Source organism: Phalaenopsis equestris, unplaced genomic scaffold (assembly GCF_001263595.1).
Source record: "Phalaenopsis equestris unplaced genomic scaffold, ASM126359v1 Scaffold000517, whole genome shotgun sequence".
NCBI lineage: Eukaryota > Viridiplantae > Streptophyta > Magnoliopsida > Asparagales > Orchidaceae > Phalaenopsis > Phalaenopsis equestris.
The window spans coordinates 808174-821023 of NW_018164957.1; the positions used below are offsets into that span (position 1 = coordinate 808174).

The 12850-nt window shown below is 35.3% G+C and overlaps 1 protein-coding gene across 1 annotated transcript; it reads right to left on the reverse strand.

The window, feature by feature from the left end:
- Nucleotides 1-1124: 1124 nt before the first annotated feature.
- LOC110028620 (nucleoside diphosphate kinase 1) lies at nt 1125-12234 on the reverse strand. The gene is made up of 4 exons (XM_020730539.1): nt 12107-12234; nt 11967-12015; nt 11646-11877; nt 1125-1461 (listed from the first exon to the last, which is right to left on the reverse strand). The coding sequence occupies exons 1-4, from the start codon at nt 12155-12157 to the stop codon at nt 1347-1349; spliced, it is 447 nt and encodes a 148-aa protein (XP_020586198.1). The 5' UTR covers nt 12158-12234; the 3' UTR covers nt 1125-1346.
- Between the last annotated feature and the right edge of the window lie 616 nt (nt 12235-12850).

Sequence of the window (12850 nt, forward strand, 5' to 3'; positions counted from 1 at the left end):
CAGACTATACTCCACCCGTCTTTCCTCACACGAAGAAATGTTTTTTTTATATACCTTTATAATATGTATTTAATGAACACTTTTTCCTATGAGATCTGATTTGTGTATTCACTGCTTTTCTGAAGTTTTTCCGTTGTTTTATTGCCAAATTTAGTTTTTTAGGGGGCGGTTAAGATGACTTTTATTTTTTAAATTTTTAAATTTATATTTAAATTTGAATTTATTTATCTAAATATTTTTATTTGACGCCACTAATCAAAACTGCTTTCATATTTGGTTTTATTTGATTCTTTTGATTTAATGTAATAGATAAATAATTGAAATTATTTCAGAAAGAAGAGCTTCCTATTTTTATTGGCAATTCTATATCTTGTCGTAACAAAAAAATATCGATTTTCCATTACGTTCCATTCTAATAAAAAATAATAGCAGCTTGACCCGGAAGAAAATAAAATTTACTTAATTTTTGTTCTTAAAATTATTTTCATTATATTTTTAGAGGATTTACATCAATACCACTCCATTCTTTCCTATTTAATTATATAACACTTAAACTATATATATATATATATATAAACATGGTGTTTCACATTTGTTAAAATAAAAATAATGGCATTTTTTGCATGTCGGGGAAAGATTTGGGTGATAATATAAAATTTAAAGTTCAGACGCAAGTTATAAACAAGCAATTAACCAGAGACATAAAAGAAAGCAATATCAAATAGAAACAACATATAAATTACCATCTTCTCAAACTCATACATAGATAATACTCTCACAGCTTTAAAAACTAAAACATTATAAAAAATTTCAATGCCAACAAATCAGCAAATGCATCTCTTATCCAAACATATGAAGACCCTCCTTTCTTGTCAGAATATGAAGGCTTTGAAAGCAAGTTGAAGATAACATTCTCAAATGAAGAGGACAATGATCCTTTTTCCTTAATTTTTTTTCACTGTTTGTTTTTTTTTCTTTTATAGTACTATGTTTGTTCATGAACTATTTTATGTGTCGTGGTTGTTGACATTGAAAATTTATTCATTATGCTTTTTATTTGAATTGAAATGTAGGCTTTTAAATGCAGAACGGAAGTGCGGCTTTCAAAAACGATACAGAACGGCAATATCAACCAGAGACTTGAAATAAAAATAGGATTCTAAGTCAATTATATCAAACTCATACATAATATAATTAATACTCTTACATCTTCAAAAATAAAAAGTTCGAAGCCAACAAACCAGCACAAAGGCTGCACCAACAACAACAAAAGCTCTGTTGAATAATAGAGTAATAATAAATAATAAGAGTACTACCAGGGAGCCAGAATAGATAGCAGCAGAGGCTCACTCATAGATCCAAGGGTGGAGATTGCTCTGCCAGTTTGACAGACCTTCTGGGAACCACAGAGCGATCTCCTTCCTGGCACTCTCAATCGAATCGCTTCCATGAATTACATTCCTGCAGTAACAAAAATTAATCACATTATATATATAAAGATTTATTTGTTTACAAGAGGTAACACTACACACTTTCCAGTCCCTTTCACTAAATTTCCAAACCTGCTTGTTTAAATTACTGTAAAACCTAGAGAAAAGCAATAAAAAAGTTGAATTACCCACCAAAAAAAAAAAAAAAAAAAAAAAAAAAACCACACGTCATATGCATTTATATATCTAATACCAAAAATTTATTTTTAGTTATATGCTGCCTTACATATGCATGAAAACATGTATTTTAACTTACGTTAAGTTAAAATAGTAGTATCATTGATGTTGATGCGTGCTAGAAAATTCACGGCGGTAGAGTAATGAATTATCGTCTTAGCGTCGCGCGAGTATTCAACACACACTCGGATGAAAATGAATTAAACTGTAATAATAACATAAATTTTTACGTGAAAAACCCGTAAAGAGAAAAAACCACGGGACCTGATCCAGTTGTAAAAATCCACTATACGTTGATGATTACAGATGCCCCTTGTCCCACAGACGAGAAAGAGTTACTAGCTTTCCAAGTTACAACGTCGACTGACAACGTCTAGTCAGCGATGGTTGACTGAGGTCGGCAGTGATCGACAGTAGTCGACGACAATCGATGACGGTCGGCCGGCGGTTGTCAGCGGTGACTGACGACAGTTGATGACAGTCAGCGGTGACTGACGACAGTTGATGACAGTCAGCGGTGGTCGACGATGGCGAGAATGATCTTGAATTTGAGTTCATTCTCAATGCCTCAAGTTCTCTCTTCCCCTTCATGTGAAGGGTGATGCTCTATTTATAGTGTTTTGAGTGCAATTAATACAGGAATATGAACCATTTTGATCGAACGGTCCGAAGAGCTTCCCTTGATCAGATGACGTTTGATGGACATTTGAATGTCTTAACGATGTCAGAATTGAGCAATCATGGGCTCATTAGATTCATCTTTTCGAGACGGTCGATTCGACTATGAATTCGCTAGATTTCACATCTGTTTGACTTTTCAAATGCCTCAGAAAATCCTCCAATATATGTTTAATGACTAGATCTGGGTTTGATTTGACTCGGATTTGACTTTCATATCATTTGGTCTGTCTCATCGAGCCGATCAGTTTGACTATAAGTTTGTTAAAATCAAAGCTCTGGCTGACTCTTAATCGAAGTTTGAATGTTTCTTGTTCAAAAAATTACACTGAGATTCGTGTTGGCTGATGAAAATTTGTTGGTGGCTTATCAGTTGCCCCCCTATTTTCGGATGATTCTAATTTCTTCGTCGGAAAATATTAAGATCCATAGACTTTTCATTTTTTGTGGGGCATAAAAAATTAAATTAAATATATTTTATTGCAATAAATATGTAAATAAGAATAATAATTATCATTTATCAAGTATGAAAATGAGTCTGACTCAGTTGCTATGTGACTTTTGTCACTTTGTAAGTGATGAGAGTTCAAATCTCACAAAAAACAAAAATTTATTTTACCAGGCCAAAAACCGACCCGATGGGCCAAGCACTCGCGACCCGGTGGGCCGAGCGAGACCCGACGGGATGGGAGTCAGGAATCTGAAGCGGGCCATGGAGTGAAAAACCTAAGCGGACCACAGAAAACTCAAGCAAAAGAAATTAATTAAATAATTAATTTGAACTCTGAGAGCTGAAACATTAAATGAGCCAGATTTCAGGAGAGCTAAAGAGCTGAAGAGTTGAAAATTAGGATTTAAAGAGAGAGTTGAAGCATTAAATGAGCGCATTAAATGGGCCAGATTGGAATTGAAGGAGAGTTGAAGAGCTGAAGAGCTGAAAAAGAGCTGAAGACCTGAAGCATTAAATGAACCAACACCAATTAAAATTGTGGAATTTGAGAGTTGTAGCACCAAGTAGCATGATTTAAATAAAAACGAATATTTAAATGTACATTTTTTTAAATCAGATAATGTGAAAAATTTTTTCATTAATTTTAGTCATAATTGCAGAATTTTAAGGTCAAAAAACTGAAAGAATATGAAATGAAAGGTTTTTTTATTATTTTTTTATAATGTGCATTTAATGATTAAACTCCTTTTGGAGTCTATAAATAGAGACATTGGATGAGGGGAAAAATCACAATTGAGAAGAAGAAGAAAGTTATCTGACATTGTGGAGAATAGTTGCGGCGGAGCGAAGAGTTGCGGCGGAGCGAAAAGTTGCGACGAAGCAAAAAGTTGTGATGGAACGAAGTGTTGCGGTGCAGAGTTGCGGTGAATAGTTACAGCGAACCGTTGCTGTGAAGCATCACGGTGAAACGTTACTGAAATAACGACAGCTGGAGAACCTTGTTCTGCTGGGATCCAGAGAAAAAGTCAAAAATCGGAGGATGCAATGTCAACTGTGACGGAGAGCGAATTGATCTTTTTTCGAAAGAAGTATTTCTTTTCGAATGATATGGTAGTGAAGTTACCGACTTCAACTGATCGAGCATATTCTCCACCTTCTGGATATGTTATTATTTATGAGGCTGCCTTAAAAGTTGGCCTACAATTTCTTTCGGCACTTGTGTTTATTGAAATTATGAAGACGTTCGGGGTTTGCGTTGCTCAGTTATCTTGTCGAGTGGTGACAGCCATTATTGGTTGACAGTTTTCTTCAGGAGTCGCGGGTTAAAGTAAACACTGACAATTTTGGCACGATTAGTGGTTTCTTATTGATACACATGATCGTGTGTTGTTTAAGTATAAGACATTAGAGTTCCGTCTAAAGAAACCGATGAGACAATGGTTCGCAAAATTGTTCTTTGCAAAAAATGATTGGAGGCTCCGCGAGAGGCAAGGAAGGTTTCAACAATTGTCTGTCTCTCTTCAGATTACCGAAGAGACAATATTGCAGATGTTGAGATTTCCTGACATGAGGAAACTGTTGTGTGAGATACAGTATATACACGAATTTGTGAAGGAGGAATCATTATTCAAGGTCAACCTTTCTTTTCACCCCGAACGGTCAACAGCTGTAGCGCTAAAGAAATCTAAGAAGAGACCTTCTGAGCTAGTCCTCGCAGAGTCCTCCAAGCGGCTCCCAACGAGCAGTGAATGCAAAGTACTGTCTCAGAAAAAAAAAAAAAAAGTTGAAACATCACGGGAGTCTTTGCCAAGCCCTTCAACTATTCACGTTCCTGAAAATATTTTGTTTCATGAATGTACTGAGCTCCTAAAAGTCGAGAGTTTTGTAAGTTTCTCTCATTTTCTACTTCTATATAATTATTTCATCTTTCTAACTCATATTTCTTTTTTTTCTAGATGGATAAGATGGTGAAAAATTAGCAGGGGCTAGGACTTGCATTGAGAAACTGAAATTTCGAATTCATTAAGATCAAATAATTTCAAGGCGAGTACAAGCGACGGTATGAATTTGAGGTTGAAAAAATTACATAGATGTGATTCATCTGTGATTCCAGAGATGTAATTTTTTTGACCCCAGATTCATACCGACGCTTGTACTAGCCTTGAAAATATTTGATCTTAACGAACTCGAAATTCCAATTTCTCGATGCAAGTCCTAGCCTCTGTTGGTTTTCCATCATCTTATCCACCTAGAAGAAAAGAAATATGGGTTCGAAAGATGAAATAATTATATAGAAGCAGAAAATGAGAAAAACTTACAAAACTTTCGACTTCTAGGAGCCCAGTACATTCATGTGACAAGATATTTTCAGGAAAGTGAATAGTTAAAGGGCTCCCGTGATGTTTCAAATTTCTTTTGTTTCTGAGGCGGTACTTCATATTTACTGCTCGTTGGGAGCCGCTTTGAGAATTCTGCGATGGCTAGCTCGGAAGATCTCTTCTTAGATTTCTTTAGCGCTACAGCTGTTGACCGTTCGTGGAAAGAAATGACCTTGAACAATGATTCCTTTTTCACAAATTCATGAATATATTGTATCTCAAACAACAGTTCATTCATGTCAGGAGATCCCAGCATCTGCAATGTTCCCTCTTTGGGAATCTGAATAGCGACAGACAATTGTTGAAACTTTTCTCGCCTCTCGCGGAGCCCTCAATTATTTTTTGAAAAGAACAATTTTGCGGACCATTGTGTCATCAGTTCATTTAAACGGAAATCCAACGTCTTATGCTTAAACAACACACGATCATGTGTATCAATAAAGAACCCACACAGACGTGCCAAAATTGCCGGTGTTAATTTTAACTTGCGACTCCTGAAGAAAATTGTCAACCTAATAATGAATGTCATCACTCAACGAAATAACTGAGCAACGCAAACCCCGAACGCCTTCATAATTTCAAAAAACTCAGGTGTCGGAGAAAATCGTAGTCCAACTTTTAATGCAGCCTCATAAATAGTAACATACCCAAAAGGTGGAGAATATGCTTGATCAGTTGAAGTCGGTAACTTCACTACCATATCATTCGGAAAGAAATGTTTCTTTCGAAAAAAGCTCAATTCGCTCTCCGATACAGTTACCACTGCATCATCCGATTTCTGACTTTTTCTCTGGATCTCAGAAAAACGACATTCTCCAGCTGTCGCTATTTCAGTAATGTTTCATCGCGACACTTCACAACAACAGTTCGCCGCACCTCTTCGCCGCACCTCTTCACCGCAACTCTGCACCGCAACACTTCGCTCCACCGCAACTTTTTGCTTAGCCGCAACTCTCTGCCTTGTCGCAGCTCTCCGTCGCAACCTTGCTTCGCCGCAACTATTCTCCGCAACGCCGGATAACTTTCCTTTCTTCTTTCTTCTTCTTCTCAATCGTGATTTTTTCCCTCATCCAATGCCTCTATTTATAAGCTCCAAAAGGAGTTCAATTATTAAATACATATTATAAAAAATAATAAAAATAAAAAATCTTTTCATTTTATATTCTTTCGGTTTTTTGACTCTTAAAATTCTACAATTATGACTAAAATCAATAAAAAACTTTTCACATTCTGTGATTTAAAAAAATGTAAATTTAAATATTTATTATTATTTAAATCCTGCTACTTTGTGCTTCAACTCTCGAATTCCACAATTTTAATTGGTGCTGGCTCATTTAATGTTTCGATTCTTCAGCTCTCCTTCAGCTCTCCTCCAATCCCAATCTGCCCATTTAATGCGCCCATTTATCTGGCACATTTAATGTGTCTATTTAATGTTTCAGCTCTCTTCTCCAATCCTAATTTTCAGCTCTTCAGCTCTCCTCCAATCTGACCCATTTAATGTTTCAGCTCTTCGAGTTCAAATTAATTATTTAATTAATTCATGTTGCTTGGGTTTTCTCTGGCCCGCTTAAATTTCCCACTCCGTGCCACGTTTCAGATTCCTGACTCTCGGCCCGTCAATTCTCGCTCGACCCACCGGGTCGCAGGTGCTCAGCTCATTGGGTCAGTTTTTGGTCTGGTAAAAAATATTTTTATTTTTTTGTGGGATTTGAACCCCCACCACTTACAAAGTGGCAAAAACCACATACCAACTGAGCTAGGCTCATTTTCAAGCTTGATAAAAGAAAAATATTATTCTTATTTACATATTTACTGTAATAAAGTATTTTGACTTTAATTTGTTATGCCCCACAAAAATGAAGTTTATGGATCATAATACTTTCGGACGAAAAAATTAGAATCGCCCGAAAATAGGGGGCAACTGATACACCACCCACAAGATTCCATCAGCCAGCACGAATCTCAGTGCAATTTTTTGAACAAGAAACATTCAAACTTCGATTAAAAAACATCCAGAGCTCCGATTTCAACAAACTTATAGTCAAACTGATCGTTCGATGAGACAGACTTAGGGTGTGTTTGGGGCAGCTTGTGTGTTTTAGGATAAGCAGCTTATCCTGAAACGCGGCCAGCAGGGTTCGACCCACGAGCTGCGTTTAGTGTAAAAATGGAACTGCATTTTTGGATAAGCGGGCAATACATGCGATCCAAATGGTACCATGTCGTTTTCAAAAACACCCATGCACTTATAAGCTGCCCCAAACGGGCCCTTAATGATATTAAAGTTAATCCAATCCGAGTCAAATAAAGCCCGGATCAAGTCATTAAACCACTATTAGAGAATTTTAGGAGGCATTTGAAAGGTCAAACGGATGTCGAATCTTGCGAGTTTATAGTCGAATCGAGCGTCTCAAAAAGACGAATACATCGTTAAGGCATTCAAATGTCCATCAAACGTCATCTGATCAAGGGAAGCTCTCTGTACCGTTCGATCAAAATGATTCATATTCCTGCATTAATTGTACTTAAAACACTATAAATAATCTCACCCCTCACATGAAGGGGAAGACTTAAGAGAGAACTTGAGACTTTGAGATGGAGCTCAAGTCCAAGATCATTCTCGCCATCGTTGACCACCGCCGACCATAATCGACTATCGTCAGCCACCGCTGACCTCCGTTGACCACCGCAGACCGTCATTGATTATCGTCGACTACCGTCGATCACCATCGGCCTCCGTCAATCATCGCTGACTACACGTTGTCGATCGACGTTATAACTTGAAAAGCTAGTAACCATTTCACGCCTGTGGGACAATGAACATCTGTAATCAACTTATAGTGGATTTTTACAATTGGGCCAGGCTCCATGGTTTTTCCCCTTTACGGGTTTTCCACGTAAAAACTTCTGGTGTTATCACAACTTGATTCTTTTTCATCTGAGTGTGTGTTGAATCCTCGTACAACGCTAAGACGATAATCCATTACTCTACTGCCGCAAATTTTCTAGCACGAATCAGTTGAAATATCAAAGATTTGGGTATTTTACCTTACATGTATTTTGCATCATAAAGTATTAAAGTTCTCACCACCATCTTAGGAAAGTTTTCTTTTGAGTCTAAGCGATACATTTTTATCACACGATATGCCAGATGCATTCCTCCACTTCAACCAACCAACCTGAATTCTACTAATAACATCCTCATCTATGTCACCATCAAATCTAAAACAGCAGGTTCAATACTCGAGGAAACAAATAGAAATAACATATATACACTATTATCAACTAAAATGTTGCAGGAGTTCCTGGACTAGGTAGGAGTGAAATTGTTTAAATCTTAGTGATGTAGATTAAGAAGGAACCATTACTTCAATAATTTATCGAATCCTTTTAGAAGATAAAAAAATTGAGTGAATCATGAAACTTATTATAGAATGATCAGAAAGAAAAATAAAACTACGTTCTCTTCGGATAGTATATAAAAAGGCAAATCTTTATGCTTGAGATGTCCTATCAACCTGTGAAGTTGAAGAAGTCTTTCAAATTATAAAATCCAATTTGAAAAAACTTTAGCTCATATCCCTCATCTAATATAGAAATATGCTTTTAAACCTCACGATAAACTATAATTATTAAGATCAATAACATGCCCAATTTCATTTAAATTACATTCAAACTTGTCCAAACTAGACTCATTAGCTCGTGAGTCAGCCCGAAACTAATTGGTTTCTAAAATTTCCCTTGTATGTTAAATAGGCATGAACATATCGACATTCAAATTCCAACAAGTTACGGCCAATAATAATGCAAGATTGTAGTTTGAACTTGACAAGAAATGTAAACTATAGAGTAAAAAAAAAAATGTCTAGAGCAAAAAAAAAAAGAACGTCAAAAGGATATTTATTCAAAAAGTAAACTATAGAGCAACAAAAATAACGTCAAAAGTACTTGTTCATCCTCAAAGCATTCGTATGATTTGAATCATGAGAGCTAATTCAAAAGCCATTAAGAAGAAATAAAGTGTTAAAGGTATAATGGGGGCATTAAAGTTATGTATAGTGGAGCAATGACTAGCATTAAAACTATTCAAAATACTTGGTATATTTTATTTACAAATTATACGGAGATATAAGTGATGTATCTCTAAATAAAAAAAATTAAAGCAAAGAAAAAAAAAACTTCTGATAAATAAATGGCTTATAATTGATAAATATATTAGATAGACCGTATATTGTTTCAACAAAGATGAAATTAAAATTATGTCAATATTATTGAACGATGATATGATAGCTAAAGGCAATAGATTTAAGTATCCAGATCTATCATACACAAAAAGACAGCATAAAAGACCACAATTTCTAGAGCAAAAGCTAAGATGTCAAGTTCAATAAAATCCTCAAAAATATTACTTGACAATGGCATATCATAAAGAATTTCAAAACTGCGAGCACTCGTTATATTAAAACGGTCTCTAAGGTTTGAGATTAAAACATTTGTTTATACCAAAATTAAAAATAAAAAATGAAAATGGGTAACATTAACATGCGGTGCAGACAAGAAAGAAAGGAAGATAAAAGATTATATTAAAGACATGATAGGCATATATGTTTTGACGATAACGTAATATAATATAAACTTAGATAGTTTGAATATCTACAAAGAGGGTATATTATCAAACAATAATATAGCCCAAAAAAATATATATGGATAGAATAGAAGAAAAATAGAATAAAAGATGTTATATGGCTGCATTGTTGAAACAAAAAAAAAGAGAAAAATAGAGTTTAAAAGTCCATGGTGCCGATGATGGTACGCGTTTAATGGAGAGATAGAGTAAGGAAGTGGGCAGAGAACACAACAAGGAGAAACATAATAATTAATTAAAAATTAAAGGCGTGTTTGGTTGCACTCAATATTTACAATTAATATGATTTAGTAAATCCGATAAATCTGGATTTATCAAATCCATATAAGTGTTTGGTTCGGTTGAAGATACATCCTGTTAAAATTGTTAGAGTGTTTGGTATTTTAATTCAAGATCTTATAGTCATGTCTTTCTTCCCAAGTAAAATCGGTTAAGTCCACCGAATAGTGATTTAACATATCCAGATTTACATCCAAAAATAAACAGAAGGGAGATAAAAATGGATTTAAGGAGGCACCAGATTTAATTTCCAATTTTTTACGTTACCAAAAATTCTTTAACATATAATCATTGTTCAACGTCAATCCAAAAAGAAAAATAAAAATTTTATGAGAAGGGAAAATAGATAGCAGTCCAATGAAAAACAAATACACTTCAATTCTATTAAGCAGACAAGACAAAAGAAAAAAAAAAGAAATCAGACAACAGGTAATTGATAGTTCTTTATAACCTTACTGAATACATAAAAGCAGACCAACTTCAGCAATTCTCACTCCATTAAATTAATTAAATGTTAAAATTAGTCCAGTCTGGTTTAAATAACAGTATAACTGATCATATATGAATCCTGGCTCATCAATGTAAGTAGAAAATCAAATGCATCCTTTCATCATTTACCACAAATTTGCAGAAAGTTGCATCATCTGGACAAAGGCGTTAAAAAACTAACACACTGGATAAACAAACTGGTTTAAAAACTAGAAAACTGTTTTGCTTCTTGGCCAAGGAAATTCTAAGCAATTAGCCATTCATGATTGTTAGAACAATATACAAGTTTAGGTGCTAGATATACATAGGAATTGAGTGGTGAAATATTTCCAAAATAAAATCAAGCTCCACAAAAAATATAACTTTCTAGCAAACAATCACAGACAAAACAACCAACAACAACAACTAGCTTTTATCCCACAAGTGGGGCGGCTACGTGAATCCTTTTTCTCCATTGCGTCCTATTGAGTGTCATAATTTCATTTAATTCTAATAAATTAAGATAATTTTTTATACAATATGCTCAAGTCTTTCTAGGTCTACTTATGCATTTCTTAACATAAGTCAAATCTAAAATATCTACTCTCCTAACCGGATCATCAGATTGTCGACATTTCAGACAACACAAACACCATATGTTAAATTACAAAACTAGGCAAAGTGATTTAAGATGGCAAGAGCAAGAGCTACCAACAATTCCAAGGTTGTGAAAATCGGATTAAACATCAAAGTGGAAGAAGGAAAGATACAATGTTCCTTGGTTCGAGTGGGATGAAATAATAAATATATAAATTAATTAAATATGACCTAAATAATATAATAATAATATAATAAATTAATAATACAAATATTTTTGGTGCCACGGGCGGTTCACTGTCTAACCAGTAGAACCGGCCAGTTAAGCCATTTTTTAAACCTTCATCAATTCTGTCCCACAAAAAAAAAAGTTTTTGCCAGAGCACAAAAACCATAGCAAACAATTATCAGCAGAAAAAAAAGCATTCAATCATTAAAAAAAAACGAAAGCGTGAGAGGAAAACGAAGTAGAAATTTACCTCCCGACTTCAATTGCATAATCGCCGCGAATAGTCCCGGGTTCTGAGTTAGAAGGGTTGGTAGCCCCGATCATCTTCCGACCAGTCACAACAATGTTCTTCCCCTCCCAAACCATAGCCACCACCGGACCAGAGATGATGTACTCCACCAACCCAGGAAAAAAGGGCTTCGCCGACAAATCCTCGTAGTGCTTCTCAGCGAAGGACCGCTCCACGGTTACAAGCTTCAACCCTAAACTTCAAATAGATCACTACTTGCAAAAGAGAAAAAAAAAAACCACACAGTATTTGATGCGGCATGCGTCAATAGAAGAAAAATACCTTTCAGGTAGAAACCTCTCTTCTCGAATCGCCCGATGACATCACCAATCTGAAAAGAGGCATAGATTAGAGTTGCGCAAGAAGCTCAATTGAAAGAAAAGAAGAAAATCATAAGAAGGAAGCGTGGATTGATAGATTACCAGGCCGCGTTGGACGCCATCAGGCTTGATCATGATGAAGGTCTGCTCCATCTTAACTGCTTTCGAAGATCTCTCTATACGGCGGCGATTGAAAGAAACCCTAGGCCTAACGAAAGAGTGAGGGCTTCTATTTATATAGGAGGAATTTTAACTTACGCATCTGACACACGACTATTCCACGTCCCCAGATTTGCCGATATTTCGAGTCTAGTTTAGGCCAAATTGAACCTATTGGGATAATTTTTTACAGAGTATAACTAAATTTGATATATTTATAATAAGAACATAAAATTTCAGGGAAGTTAAAATCACTTAATTATTAGAGCATTTTTATCTATATTTTATGAAAAATACAAACAACTTGATGATACTTGTCGCTACCCGATAGAAAAATTGTACAATACAAATTCCGAGCACCTACAAAATGTTCACCAACTCAAGCATTGGCAGAAATCATAGGTTGGCTTGCAAGGCACCTCATAAATAACAGTGTATCTAAGGAGAATATGTTTAGCCAATTGGGATCAGTAACATCACAAACATATCATTTAAGAAATAGAACTTCTTCAGGAATAACATCATATTGTCCTCCCTCAGATTCAAAATCATCTCTTCACAGTTTTGACATTTCCACCGATTTTCAGCATGATTGGTTTCCTAAAATCCGACATCTTGAAACACGAAAGGAGATCTCTGTTGATCACAAAAAAAAATGTTGGGACAACATCACAAATGAGAGTTCCA

What these genes read in the sequence shown, in the direction of transcription:
- LOC110028620 (XM_020730539.1), bottom strand. Translation starts at nt 12,157, where the DNA reads ATGGAGCAGACCTTCATCATGATCAAGCCTGATGGCGTCCAACGCGGC. An exon ending in ATGGCGTCCAACGCGGCCTG is followed by an intron (nt 12,016 to 12,106) that starts GTAATCTATCAA and finishes GCCTCTTTTCAG; the next exon opens with ATTGGTGATGTCATCGGGCG. An exon ending in GAGAGGTTTCTACCTGAAAG is followed by an intron (nt 11,878 to 11,966) that starts GTATTTTTCTTC and finishes TTTGAAGTTTAG; the next exon opens with GGTTGAAGCTTGTAACCGTG.